Source organism: Typha latifolia, chromosome 7 (assembly GCF_019914945.1).
Source record: "Typha latifolia isolate L0001 chromosome 7, TyphaL0001v2, whole genome shotgun sequence".
NCBI lineage: Eukaryota > Viridiplantae > Streptophyta > Magnoliopsida > Poales > Typhaceae > Typha > Typha latifolia.
In genome coordinates this window covers 11424061-11439330 of record NC_133092.1, presented here as the reverse complement: position 1 = coordinate 11439330, position 15270 = coordinate 11424061, and the positions used below count along the sequence as shown (strand labels likewise).

General features: G+C 35.5%; 2 protein-coding genes across 2 annotated transcripts in view; both read right to left on the bottom strand.

The window, feature by feature from the left end:
• Positions 1–1545: 1545 nt before the first annotated feature.
• On the bottom strand, positions 1546–7203 carry LOC140792155 (probable arabinosyltransferase ARAD1). The gene is made up of 4 exons (XM_073142994.1): positions 6619–7203; positions 3257–3553; positions 3077–3172; positions 1546–2287 (listed from the first exon to the last, which is right to left on the bottom strand). Exons 1-4 carry the CDS (start codon positions 7132–7134, stop codon positions 1871–1873), a joined length of 1326 nt encoding a protein of 441 aa, XP_072999095.1. The 5' UTR covers positions 7135–7203; the 3' UTR covers positions 1546–1870.
• Positions 7204–10021: 2818 nt separating this feature from the next.
• Positions 10022–15270, bottom strand: part of LOC140792154 (mannosyl-oligosaccharide glucosidase GCS1) — a 52907-nt gene continuing 47658 nt past the window's right edge. The window contains exons 18-22 of the mRNA XM_073142993.1: positions 12263–12409; positions 12050–12141; positions 10762–10871; positions 10600–10663; positions 10022–10490 (exon numbers count right to left, since the gene is read on the bottom strand). Of these exons, the coding sequence (XP_072999094.1) occupies positions 10337–10490; positions 10600–10663; positions 10762–10871; positions 12050–12141; positions 12263–12409 (567 nt within the window). The 3' untranslated portion in view covers positions 10022–10336. The remainder of the gene's footprint in view (positions 10491–10599; positions 10664–10761; positions 10872–12049; positions 12142–12262; positions 12410–15270) is intronic.

Sequence of the window (15270 nt, the reverse complement as noted above, 5' to 3'; positions counted from 1 at the left end):
AATCACTCGGGCCGGACAAATTCGGGCCAGACTAGAATATTTTAACCCATTACCGCCCACTAGCCTATTAAATATTCAGCTTGGGTTAGGAGTTAAATATAAGAAATATTATATTTTTTGGGCCGAGTTTAATAGACTTATATAAATATATTTTAGTTATCTTTCATAGAAATATACGTATATATTAATATATAGTTTACTACTAAAAAAATTATAGGAATATGCATGCATTATGGATTGGGCTATAGATGAGAGTAGTAGATCAGACTTTCAGGCTTGGCCGAGCAAGCAAAGGTTTAACCCATGCCGCTCACTACCATCTTGGGCTCGAGTCAAGTCGGGCCTAAATTGGGCTTAGGCCAGGCTTAGCCTAATTAAAACTGGGCGAGTTCGGGCCGAGTTTGGGCGGGTGGAGCCTATTGTACGTCTAGATGAACTAAAAATATTTGGGAGTTTTTCACATTGGCAAAAAAATGGGATAGATATTATCAATTGATCTTGCCCCTATATTCTTGTTCTTTAATATATTTTTTTACTTATTGGATAGTCCTAATTGAATTTAATGTAAATTATACTTAGATCCATTGAACTATAACATGGTGTTAAAAATCCGTGACATTAAAGCTTTTGAACTGTCTAAATGCTTCAAATTAACACTTTTGTTGGTGGAAATAATTTGTTTTTCTGTCTAAAATTGGTAGGAAGGGAACATTTATATTTCCCTTCCTCCCAATCTTTGTCAATTTTTCCCTTCTATCAATTACACTCGTTCTCAAACTCTCAATCTCTTCCTGACTTGTCTCCATTCTAATCTCCATCAACTATTGATTACTCTCTCCTAATACCAAGCTCCATCTTCATATTACTTTTACTTTCTCTTCTTCCTCTTAATTAATCTCTAATGAATTTATGAAATGTATGGTTGGAATAGGTCTTGGGGCCAGAATTATATGGTTGCTAATTCTCCCCTATTTAATCAAGTTATCTAAGTGGGTATAAATTATCATATAGAATGTCAAATAAGTGGATATAGTAGTTTATTTTTAGAGGAAAAGGAGAAATAGAATTTTATTATGAGTTTGAGTAATCACAAATCAGATAGTGGCAACTATATGTATCATGTTTTAACATTGGCACAATCTTTAATTGGTATCGAAGCTAGTTTTTTTGGGGTTCACGAGTTACCTCATATTTATAATACCTATTATTTTATTAATATGAATATAAACTTAAGGCTAAACTACATACAAACCTATGAACTATGGCTAAATTGCCTTCTATTTTTATGCACAATTCTGGTAGATATCCAGATGAAGATAGATTGCCTAATTTTATTTTTTATAATTTTCATCTTTAGTTTTGGTTTATTTATATATTCATTTAGCATGCAATGTGCAGTGCAATTGGGTTCAAGCACCAACCATTCTCCCAAGAATTGCAGGTAGATTTTAAAGTTTCTTTCATTTACCTAGAAAGAGGCAGGATTGGTAGTACAGACTGGATGATTTTATGCACAGTTTTACATTTCAAAATGTTCTGTCGACGGGCAAAAGAAATGAATCTAATAGAATATCCGATTAAGTGTTGCTGATTACATAGTATATACACTGTCAATAGCTGCTTCATTTATACTTATTTTCTCCCTTTGATACAGGAAAAAGAATCAGCATGAAGGTAACAAATATGAAGGAAAATTGGGTGTAGGAAGTAATATCTTGACTGCGCATCAGTAACCTAAAATCGCAGTCGAACCACTAAACTGGCATTTGATCATGTCCTCTTGCCACCCAGAATGGCCAGCCGAAGCTCCATAATTCGTATCCACCAAAAGCCATGATTCCAAGGGCTAATATGCACACAATTATCAGCTTCATCCCCACCAGTCAGGAATTTTTAGCCTCTTAATCCTGTGAACTGCAAGATTGGCTGCAGGGAGCTTATGCCTCACCTGTCGCCATATCATGTTCACTGCATCGCCACTTTTGGGGGGATGCTGGAACTCGTAGAGGTGAGAGACATTCTTTAATGTTCTCCACATCTCAATCCACCTCTCTTTGCTGATCTGCCTCAGCTGCGTGACCAAGTAATCAGGCTGCAGAGCTTCTTGGACTGAGAAGAAGAGTGAGAAGTCCGTGTAATCGATCTCGTCTTCAAAAGGGAGCTCAATTTTGTCGCTCACGATCACAGGGACACAATGGCTGACGATGGCATCAAATAGGCGGCATGAGGAGGGAGTGTCCCCAGCTGGATGAAGACAAAACTTGGATGATCGCATGCCTTCTGTGGACTGGTGAGATCAAACTTTGAGATATTATTGTGCTTCTAATAGTGCATATAGTGTTACAAATATGCATGATGATGATTGAAATAGGAAAAAAGGAAAAGATAGAAGTTCGGATTAAAAATAGAACATATTTGCAAAACTGGTGGACAATTCAGTCATATAACGTTGTTGCGTAATAGGAAAATCGATCCAACTCTGGCACATAGGAAAAAAAGCTGCTGCATAACATGAGTAGGCACATAAACAAGTAAACACTGGCAAATTTCTGGCAGGATCATTACCTTGTCTATTTCTATAGGCAAAACTCAGAAGACGAATAATAAGAAACATGTAAGAGCAAAAGCACAGACAGAAAATAAATATACTAACTAAGATGCCAAACTGCTGCTAGTGGGAGGTCATCTAAGCACTAACTCAGTGCGTATTCAAAGCACAGGTCAAGGGGATACCTAAGCTGCTCTCTCATAAAGAAAGGTGATGCAGACATCTAACAAACATAACATGATTGTATCATCTAATACATATGTTCTCCTATCAAACAAGAAGGTAAGTGTTAAACATTTGTATTGAACCAGATAACTGATCAAACAGATTAAATCCCATAACACAATCTAAAATATATTAAAATTTTTTTTTGAAGTGCTCATACAAGACATTACAAAGCAATATACTTAGATGTCTACTGAATGAGCCTCTGAGCAACCACATTATACCAAACCATGTATGAAATGCATCAATCTAATCGAACCATGTACTAAAGAAGGAGAAGAAAAATTATAATTGCCAACATACTGCTTTTATGCCTTGGCCAGTAGCAAGGCTATCCTCAAAGTGCACATCATCATAGACTTTTAACATCTTTGCTAGTTTTAAACGGACAATTCCTTCCTGCAAAAATAGTGGACCAGATCAGTGGTGTACACATACTATATTCATATACTATATACACAATGACAAGATACAACATCATACATCTTTCCTGACTGTACGACCTCGAAAGAAGAGAAGCGTAGAACGAGATTCAAATGGGTCAGGAGGATTGTCATCCAAAAAGGAATCAACAACGTGAACATATGGAGCAACAACATCTTTTCTTAGGAAAGAAACATTCCTGGGATATCGCGCAAAATCTGAAACCACAAGAATAGAAGCATTCACAAGATCCCGCAAAAATCTAAAAGCATTTGGGTGATGGATGGGAATCACATGGTCACGGCCAGCTGACCGTTGCCAGTATTTCGATTTCCTCAAAATGTCGAGAAGGTCAACCTGCAACCATGAAATTGACAATGCATGATAAGCATTTCCATTAAAGCATTTGAAGACCATGCCTTCAGGTTGCCCAACTAAGAAATACATAAAAACTCTTTTTGAGTTTCCAGATGTAATTTTTCTTTGAACCTCTACTTGATAATAATAATCAATAAGAGAATGGAACTAATGCAGAAGAGGACACAAAATTGGACCTCTTGGATCTGTCCTGTACAAAAAACAAAGAAAAAACACTGTTGAACTCTATATGATCCCTGGATTCAGGAATATTTAGAAGATTATTGTACTTTTCTGCTATACTGATCTTGCAACCTGCCTTACATGCATTTGAAATATAGGATAGAATATAGCACATGTTCATCCTCAAAAAACAGAATAAAGAATCAGATTGAGGAAAGTAGGATATTATTTGCACATTTCAGAGAAGGCATATGCTAAGGAGTATATAGGCTGACAAATATATTTCAAAGTCTCATCTTTCAAGGGAAAACTATATCACAGGAAAAACTAGGTGCAGCCTTTGGGCTCTACAATCATGAAAAGCCTTGCTACTACAAATAGAAGAAAAGGAAAAAAGAAAAAAAAAGAAGATAATCGGTTAATCACATAAAAAGCAATAGGAGAAGCTAATAAAGGTTGCTGCAGCCTACAGCATACTGGCAGCCAAGGCACTACACGTACAGAATAAAGGAGGGCACAGATGGCACTAGAAATTCAATTGGATATATAAGGATCATAACAACATTTTAACAAATGCAAAAAACCAGAAAAATAGAAAATGTTTGAAGGTAAAAACTGAATACTAGATTGGGCGGTGCTACTAAAGTAGTGGTACAGAAAAAAGTTGATGGGCCAAGCAACCACAACTCACATTAAGCTAAATGGCAAATAATATCCTTGTTTAATTGTTTTATCTCTACCGCTACCTAAACACTTCTTTGCAGGGGTACTACCATAGTTCTTACATACACTGCCTTATGCATATCAAGTGCTGCTAAGTTAACAATAGTACGATCACTCAAATAAGCTATCATCTATTTCTGTTTAGTATAACCAAAATAAAAATAAAAATAAAGATGAAGATGTTAGAATTTCAAGAAAGATAATACCACAAAAATATTGACTAAAATAACTCTAGCTTCCAGATTAACTTATGCTGCACATAAAGTCATAAACTCAAGATCCTCCACACTAACTTCTCCCTCAAAGAAACCTATCAAAAGAATAATGGAAGATATTGAGCAACCTTTCATAATCTCTTCACATAAACCATCATTATTTGTTGAAACCTACCTTCAAAAGAAGCTCACTCAAACATCACCAGGCAACTTGTTGTAGAGTGCCATCCAGATGTCGATAGGGAGTCTAGAGGGACCACATATAAATTTGCAGACAAATTTGCCGCACCTAAAAATACATTTTAAGATGTAAGGAAGCTCCATAATCCATAATTATGTTAGTATTAATCTTAGAACAAACCCCAATCAAGTGTTTGATAAAGGGATAGATTACATACACTATGTGTATTGTTCCTAGTTTCCTATTACCAAATCTCCAATCCATCATTATTAGAAACCTTAAACTTCAAAAGAGGAAATAGATATGGAGATTTCCATTAGTAATATCAGCATTTACCTAAGGAAAACCTAACAGAAAGTATTCCCTTCATTCAACCAAGGCGCAAAAGAATTCATATCTAATATTTTCCTTTACCCTTCATCTTCAAGGATCACATTCTCATATCTTTCTTTTCCAAAAGCCACTCTATAGCTGGTCATTTACCAAAATGGTCCAATCCAACAGAAAGTGAGCGAATAATTAAAATACGAACATTAGACTACTAAAAAATCTTTAGTATAAGACTATAAATTCTCGCAAGCAAAGAAAGCAACTTACCTACTAGAATATCACCTGTTTCTACCTAAGATCTCAGCATCACAATTTCATTTCTATCCAAATTGCAGAATTGGTCAGATCTAGTATGGGTTGTACATGGACGATAGTTGGAGTTGGTGGCTCTCCTACGGTTCCCTCATCCGAGATCCCCTGCCGAAGAAGATCAAGTTGGCCCTTGCTAAAAAGTTTGATGCACTATCTCCCTTAAATCCTATGATAAAACGTGGCAAAAGGAATACTATCTAAATGCAACCTGATACCGATTGTCAACTACAAAATCAAATTTTTTTGTTTTTGCTAATGATATCAGAAGATGATCTACCAGGCACCCTTGCAATGATGAACATCTGAACGAGCTCATCAAAGTACATCGCTCTTCCACTAACTACAACCTACTCACATATTTGAGAATAAACATTAATCCATGCTCAAGTAGGTGAGGGTTCATTTGGGTAGCAGAGCTGGAGGGAAAGGTTGGTGTGTAAGATATCCACGGTTCAAGTTTTATTTTTTCAAGGTAACACTTGCAACCTTTAAATAAATGAGGGTAGCTTATTATTTTGCAAGTCATCCACCAATAAACTATTTCTTGAAATTCATTCCCTTAATGACAGAAAAGTAACATTCATTCCTCTCTTTTTGTAGCCCCTCCTATTGATCTCATATATTTAAACAATGAAAGTGATAGCTTTTCAAATGCATTGTCTTTTGTGAATTAAAATATCCTTCACCATGAAGTGGATTAAGGTGATGTCACCAGAGAATCCGCCGTCTCCCCAAATCCATCACCGGAATCTGCCGCCTCCCCAAATACAGAAGTTGAAAACCTAGTCCATTTTCTTACGGCTTTAGTGAAATATACGTATAAGATGTCCTCGCAAGGCTCACTCTTAACCCGTTCTAATACTTACTGTTACTTTAAAGAAATCTTAAATCACTATGCAATTCAAATCTCGATCATTAATTAGCAAGTTGGATTATTATTTTTTTAATATCTCCCTCAATTATAAACACTATCCTACCATATCTCACTAAGATTCAAGAATAAAGTATTCTCTATCGTTTGTTGATTAAAAAATCTCGGATTCTCCAGTAATTCACGGAATAATCAACTCAAAATTCTTCGAAAAGAAACACTTTTTTTTCCCATTAAAATCACAACGCACCTGAAGCTGCCGATCGATCTCCGTATCAGGATCCGTCATATTCCTCCCATGCACATTAAAACTAAGCGACGAGAAGAACGGCACGAAGAACACCTCCGCCTTCTCCCCATCCCAAACCCTGACGACCTCCTTCCCCTCCTCCTCCTCCTCTTCCTTCTCACCACTCCCTACAAGCGACGCCATCATCCAATACTCGACGCTGTGCTGCCTCTTTATCCCCGTCCCCGGCGGCCACGCCGGGAACCTACCTCCGGCCGCTGGACCCCTCTCGCCGGCAGAGTCGAGCATGTCTAGGTTGAAACGGCGGGGGAGGTCATACATGAACACCTTGAGAGGCGGCGATCGCCTCATTCCGGCAGAGGCTGCGGAGGAGGAGCAGGGAGGAGGGGAGGGGAAGGGCAGGGAGAATGAGAGGAGTCGAGAACGGAAGTCGAAGGTGGAGACGACGAGAGAGAAGGGGATTAGAAGGAGGAGAGAGATTAAGATAGAGATGAGAAGAGATCGGTGAGACGCCATTGGAGGAGGAGGAGGAGTAGCGCTCTTGCTCCGATCTCATCGTGGGACGGGGGGAGATAGATGGGAGTGGTTTTAAATTAATTATTCTCTTTTTCGCTTGTGTATCTGAATAATTTACCAAACTAGGCTTCGTCACAGACTTATTTATCAAACCAAATGTTCTACTGCCCAACTTAAAACGCTAAAATGTTCTTTAAGCTTTTAAATTAATCAATATATTATTTTAAACTAAACCCCTAAATAAAAATAAACTGTTGAACGTATCAGCTTAAGACTAAATTACATTGTACCTCCTATGGAGAAAGAAACAAAGTGACACTATGATCTCATCAACTATCGTAGTACCTATAAAGGGTATATGCATGAAAAAAATTTAAGTTTACGAATGATTTAGAGTACATGAAAGAGAGAGATTGAAGGAAAAAAAAAGAGAGATTAAGAAGAAGAAGAGAAATGAAAGCTATGGAGCTTGCAATTTGGATAGAGAAATATGGAGGAAATGAGGAGAAGAAGAAAAAAAAAATGAAGTCTCAGTTCACTTGTGGAATAAGAATAGACTTATTCTAGAATAAGCCTTCTTATTTTGGTATAATAACTAAACAACATCTTACTTTATTCTAATATACTAATTCAATATTCTCTCTTATTTTATTCTATACAACTTTCTAAAAATTATTTATTAATAACTCAAGATTACTATTTTATCTTTTGAGATGACAACACATAATTACTAATCATATCAGCTACAGTTGCTATCTCCTATCTTTCTCATCTTCAAAGCAGCCTCGCATACCCGTATAGTGCGGAGTATTACCCCCGCACACTCGAGTGCAAGGTATTATCCTCCATCACCAATTTTCAATACTTTCATATTTCAACGTTATGCCACATTAAATATAATTATTACTCCTTATAAATATATAAATAGCTTATATTAGTATTAGCTATTCTCTTCTAATATAAAAAAATTAGAATAGTTATACCTATTCTACTCTTATTCTACAAGTGAACACAACCGAAGTAAAGTAAAAGAAATAAGCAGCCAAAATACACATAACGTACTATTCTATTACCAACAAGCTCTCGGCTCACATATGAGTAGTTTACAATATGGTGAAGCTCAACCCATTTCTTATATAGAGGAGCACATCTAGTTTTACACTAAAGGAAGAATTGCCCCAAAACATTGAGGTTTTTGTCCACAAAGCTGTAGATTGCATACACGGTCTGCACTCTGACTTAAAAAGGTGAGGTATAGATAGTCCAGCACTCCTAACTCAAGATAGACATATCCTACAACAAGATAGGTGGCCAATTAGCTCAACAAGTCCACAGTGACTGCTAGGCTTAGATTGTTGGGATGCCCTGGTTCCTGAGCACACAATGGGTTGTAGCAGCTTTTCCAAATGTCCAAACTAGTCCCGTTTCAATTTATTTTTACCGGAATAGATTACTCATAAAATTTATTATCAAATGAAGTCTAATTTACTATAGTCCTAATAAAAACGCTGAACTAATCAGTATTTTATCTCTAAGCAAAAATGCTAATTAGTTCAACGTTTTCGTCTGGTCCTAAAATGCTGATTAATTTAGTATTTTATGTTATATATATATATATATTTATTTAATTTAATATTTCAGCAGTTAAGGAAAAAAAGTCTAATAATAAAAATGCTGAACTGATTAGCGTTTTTATTAGGACTACAATAAACTAAACCCTATTTGATAATAATTATTTTGATAAAAATAAAATAAAAAAAGTGGTCTAGTTTGGTCAAAAACTCGTCTATTGGTTGATAAAGGCTGCGAGCTCCTCTAGTTATAAGCCAACAAGTCTCTCAGGGTTGCTTAGAAAGTAGGATGGCTTGAAAGTCAAAAAAGAAAAAAAAAATTGCTCACAAGTCTCCAAGCTCCCTTGGAAAAGCTGCATACAAAGGCTAATCTTTCAAAGAAAGGAATTAATGAGTCCAGTAAAGAGGTTCTCGAAGGCTTCTTCTTCCATCAAAACAATGTTAAGAGATATTGCTTGCCATGATATGGAGAAAGAACCATTTCCTTCAAGGCTCTTATCGAATTAATCCTTTCTTCTCCAAAAAAAAAAAAAAAAAAAAAAAAAAAACCTTCGTGTTTAGCTTAAATTTTAGCTCGTGTTTAGCTTAGTTATTAAATGAATGAGTCGAACACCAGTAGGTAATTTGTGAATTACGTGCTAAATTGAGGGAAATCTAACACGAATCAATTTATTTAGTCATAAAAACTGACACTACTACGTGCATGGTGGTTATTGTCGGTATACAAGATGCTTACAGATATATCACGTAAACTCACGTGAAGTATGTTCTTTTTTATTTGTGAAAAGCATGTGGAGTATGTTGTAGTGAGATTACAATAAAGGAAATATAAAAGATTATAATAAAAGAATCTCCCAGTTCTACGTAAAGAGGAGCTACACTCTTTAGTGAAAAAGATGCATCCTTCACTCTATCACTATAAGAAAAGTATATATATATATATATAAAAGATTTTTCCTTTAGTGAAATAGATTTTTTTCCTTATTGCCACCTACATGCACTATGCATCATGCATCTTCACTATCTTCCTCCAATAGGGAGGATGAGAAGCTCATAGATTTTTTTTCCTCATTTTTTAGTTACTATACCAAAATAAAGAAGTTTATTTAGGAAAAAAAAACCTATTTATATTCTACAGGTGAACGGGAGCTTTTGTTTTAGGTACAAGCTGCCCAGATAAGTTTTTTGTAATCTCTAACTTGTCTCTCTTAAATCCTAGTAAAACATCCAAAGTTTGTTTCAGATTTCTAATAAAGTGCTTCAAATGACTAACAAAGTGCTCATTTTGATTCAAATCAACCTAAACTCAGATCAAATAGAAATAATGCAAACCCATCTCATAAAATTGTCGCAAAAGAATTTTACTGCTAGCAAATACTAAACATAAATAGGCTGTTCCGGGGAAACTGGACACTATTTCCAGACATATAAGATAGGAATGAATCATCAGAAAGGCCAAGCAAGAACATACATCATGGATAGAGCTGTTAGTCCTGAATATTGCAGTTAGCCTCTATGAATAAATAGCATTTCAAAGCCAAGCAGAATATGCTTGACCTTGACTCCGGCGGTGTCTAGGAGCTGTCATCTGTAATCCAGGCAGCCAATCTCTTTGATGTGTGAGGAAGAGTTTATCTATGTAAGCTTGGATAAGCCTCTGCCATTATCAAAACAACAAGAGATGTCCAACCGGTAAATGGCCGTTGACCTTTGCCCTTCCCCTTGTTCTTCTGATCATAGTTTTCCCACAAGAATCCGCTTTCGTGGTAGTTCCTTGCGATGTTCCTGTTATAATGTGGCAACCAATAAATAATAGTACTGGCTTCCCTCTCTCTTGGACACTAGTTCTTATTCTTTGGTTTTCTCATACAAGATGAACAAGAAAAGGAGATACCTGATCAAATTTGATCTAAGCTCGTCATATAGTGTGAGTGCCCTGAGCTTGTATGGTCCATCCTCTGCAGAATAGAAATTGTCAGAGCAACAATATATTTGCATACTTGCATGAAAAATCCACTATTCCCTTTATTAGTTAGGTGTTACAGTAAATGTGTACCTTGCGCATAGTGATGCAGTGCAGAAAGAATCATGTAGTTCATGTTTATCCAAATGGGGCCTCTCCAATAAGGCGGATCATGCTCTGTGTTGCGTTTCATGTACAATGAGCTAGGCCAAAGATACAGGTCAGCATATCGCACTTTCTAGTAAGGTCTAAAGAATTCCACGAGACTAAATGTAATTGAGTGGGAAAAGCTGCAAGGTAGTTTCAACTTTCAAGAACAGAAGTAAGATGTAGAAATCAGGGGAACCGTGTCATGCATCTTCAGATGTTCTGCAAATATCTGGTCTGAGAAAATATATAGTGCCATACAAGCTGAGCCATTTCAATTTATAAGTAACATTTGGTTCGATTAGCAAAACACAGAAAAGAGAGAGACCTAAATAGTTTATATATGGCAGCTGGTATTCTCTTTCACATGTATTTCTTGGAAACAAGCTGCCCTTACCCTAAATGTCTCATTATTAATCTTTATTTGGTCTTAATGCATTTTAAATTTATAAAAGGACCTGCTTTCATTATTCAACAGAGTTTTTGCATTAACAGTCAAGCTAACAAATTAAGGATATTTTCCTTGACAAGTTTAGAACTAGCTAAGGGCATGTTTGTTGATAGGAATTGAAAGGAACAAAGTGATTTTTGAAAGCAAAAGTTTCTAAAGAAGCTACTTTCTAGGAAATAATTGATTTCCTAGTGTTTGGCAAAAAATCTGAAATGTTTGGTGAGATGGGTAGTTATAACAATTATAGTCGCATGCAATATATATGAGGTTGGGAAGTGTCTGTCTCCTTAAGAGAGAAAACTGAACCAGTCAAAAACAGAAAAGTTGGATAGTCTTGAGAAGTGGGGAAACTTACTTTCCAATCCACTTTATTCATCCAAATAGTTGGACGTGAAGCACTTTCTGAAAGTTGTCACTCAAGGCTGAGATTCCAAATAGATTACTTGTTCTAATGCAAATATCCAATATATAAATAGGGTTTAACTCATGAATCAGTTATCAGTTTGTAACAATTTTGAGTGATAGGTAACTAAAATTATCACTAGATCATAGAATTGCATAAGTTATTGATGAATATATAAAAACACATACATCGTATACATGACCAATATATACTACATATAGGTGACTACCCACTGACAGGTGGTTGTATCCTATGGATTTACATTTTGATGTACACAAGAAAATAACCAAACTGAATATATAGACTAAGGAATGAATATATAATGCTTTTCATTTTTTTTCATCGTCCAACTAAATATACTGTTAATTAGTCTGAAGTACCTTGTCTTAGAAAGTGAGCGAAGTCCATAATCTGTCCACAAGATTGAGCGATTAGAAATAAGGTCCAACTGCTTTTGAAGAATCCATGAATCCTGGACAAACAACGGAACTGATGATTGGAATATATTTTATTGACAGAAAATCCTAAAATTTGTAAAACCTTTGACAAAGCTACATAAATCAATGGAGGCTGACAGGATACTGGTTACTTACAGGTGGAATGATACCCATCATAAATGGGAAAAGGCTGACATACCCAACATGGGGAACTAATGCTAGCTGGGGCCTTCCGAATGTGTCTCTTAAGAGCTCTCTTTGCATGGTATCCTTGCTTTTCACTTCATACCATCTCAGACGAACCTAAAATTAGAACAGAAACTTATAATAGGCACTATATCACTGTTTACAAATATTTATTGCAGCAAAATCAGAGATTCAGAAGAGAACTTTTTAACACTTCACAGTTACTGTTAAAAAAAATATGAATTTTGAAAATTGGAACTAGTTGAGGAGATTAGAAAACTTCAAAAAGATCAAAGCACGAGGAGAAACAAGCTACCATGGGATATGGGAGGTTTGCTTTCCAGTACACATGGTAACTAGTACGATATAAAGATAAATTCTTTATGAACTCCTCTCACTTGAGCCCTCTTTATTCTGTCACCCCACATAATGTGTAACCAAGCACCTGTTCCTTAAAAACCTCTCAGTACTTGTTACTTAATCATGCCTTTTCCTCCCTCCTTCTGTCAAACCTAAATCCCTCCCTTCTCCTTTCCACCCTAACACCCATAATGACGAGAAGGAAACAAATAGCAGTACCAGATCCAGCTTTTCCTACTGATCTTCTATGATAACAAAACAAAAAATTAATTGCTTTCTCCAATCTTTCCTAATCTTAAGTTTTTTTTATTGCTGCTGCATAAGTAGAGAGTATTAACTTTTCACCAAGTACTAACTAAAGAAATTGGTAGAGTTGGTATTTTCTACAGAATCTGGGACAAATAACTTGGGAAAAACTGAAATTCCATTCAATTTTTACGATTTAAAGTATAGTCCATAGATAAAGCACTAAAAAGAAAAAGGGATATCAAAAGGGATGATAGAGACCCAAAATTAGGGATATCAAAAGTAAGGTATGCTCAATTCCTAATAGCATACGTCAGTGTGAGTGACTAAATGCAGGCATGCAATACAAGAATCATGGTATAACATGGCGAAGAGCTTAACCAACACAGGTATGAGAGATGTAGATTCATAGAATGAGCATGTTCATTAGGACAATAGTAAAGTTTGTAGTTTGTACTACCTAAGAACAATGAACTGGAAAAATAGTTGCTTAAATTGCTAACATATGCTCTAAGGAAGGTTCAGAGTTTGGATTTTAGTTTCGGTTTCCATCTATAGATGAAAAAAGAAATATCCTGGCATTCTAGATTTCGTGTCAAGAGTTACATTTTCACTATTTTTCAAACATATTGAATTTCATAAAATTGATATAAATTTAAAAATCTAAAAGTACAGAAAGGTGAAAGCAAAATAATAGATAATTATATTATTCAGGCAGAATGGTAAAACATATAGATATGTATAAAAAAAACTACAATAGAAGAAAAATTTATCCTATGGGTTAAATTTTAATCCATTTGGATTTGAAACCTAATAAATTGTGCCATGGTAGACTCAAACCTAAGCGCTCATTCAATCAAGAACCACCATAATCTATAGATTGACAATGGTGGCACATTTTACAACTAGTTAATTTCATGTCCATATATTAGCTATTTCACATGTTCTTTAGACAAACAAAAAAAAACATTCAACTTTCAACAAGTACTAGTTCTCCTAAGAGAACCATAAGTAGTGCTTTCAGAAAGCACTAAAAGTCTAAAATAGTCAGAAGTTGAGTTTCCATAGTCCAAAGGATTCCATGTAACGAGCCTTAAGCTATTTACACTTAAAAATAATGGGATATAATCCAAATGGATCAAAAATGTTAATTGAGACAACTTTTTCTATTGTATCTTGACTCATAAGTCATAACTATTGACCACTCTTCTAACTTCCTAAATCCACTGAAGACAAGAAAACAACCAGCAGCAGGCTCGCAGCACCATCACCACACCTCAAATCTTCTCTGTTCACTTGCTGTTGTTCCTTGTCCTACAATAGGTAACCCCTCCACCAAGGGAGATAATGGTCTAGCTGGCATCAAACCCAAGGTGAAGACTCTCCAAGTATGAGTGAAATATGCATGTGTGTTTGTGTATCAATATACATATGTACAAGGGCTGGAGAACAAAGTTTACTTTTAGTTTTTCAAATATATTCAACAGAATTTCCGCTATTTGATGTGCCTCAGGAACTGCAAAAGTTAAATTTTCTTCCAAAGAATCTCTTCCACCTTAGGATGATGCAATCTAAATGTCAAAGATTTACTGTAAAGTCTATAGTATGGGAAAAAATGATAAGTAGGTCTACTTATCATTTCTTTTTCCCTCATATTTCTTCTGAGTTAACAGATTTCTTTCCCCTCTTTTACTGGCCCTAATCCTCTATTTGATTTTCCTTCTTTTCTATTACACCAAAAGTTCCATTCCATGAGCTTATCCTTCCCCTCTTTGCCAATGGTAGCAAAAACACCATATTTTTCTTCTATATCCATCAAACTCCTCCTTTAAGGCGTAATTCATTATGATATGCAGCAAAAGATGAAAATGAAAAGGAAATGAGTAATAACTGATTATGTATGTCAATGCTAAGCTTGGTAAATAAGATCTTCATTTAGGTGCTGCATAAATTCATTAAGGCTGCGTTTGGATGTGGTTTAGGTTTATTTTTAAACCAGTTTAGTGAGAACTAAACTGTTTTAGTATCCAAACACTAGTTTAAGATAAAATGGGTTTAGCGCAACCTACTTAAACCCATTCTTCTCTCCCTCCTCTTCCATCCAATATTTTACATTTATCAACAAAATCTAATTATCATTTCAATCCTTCTCTCACTCTCTCCCTCTCCTCTTCTCATCCATTCATCCACTATAAAGAGTATTTTGTTCATTTGATAAAATAGGTCCTAAATTCACTACTTTTTTATGTCACATCAAGTGTAATCATAACATCACTAAACCAGTTTATCACCAAACACCATATTTTCCTAAATCGGTTTAAGCTACCATATTCAAGTTTAAGATATGAGAGTAGCTAACTATGTTTAGGAGT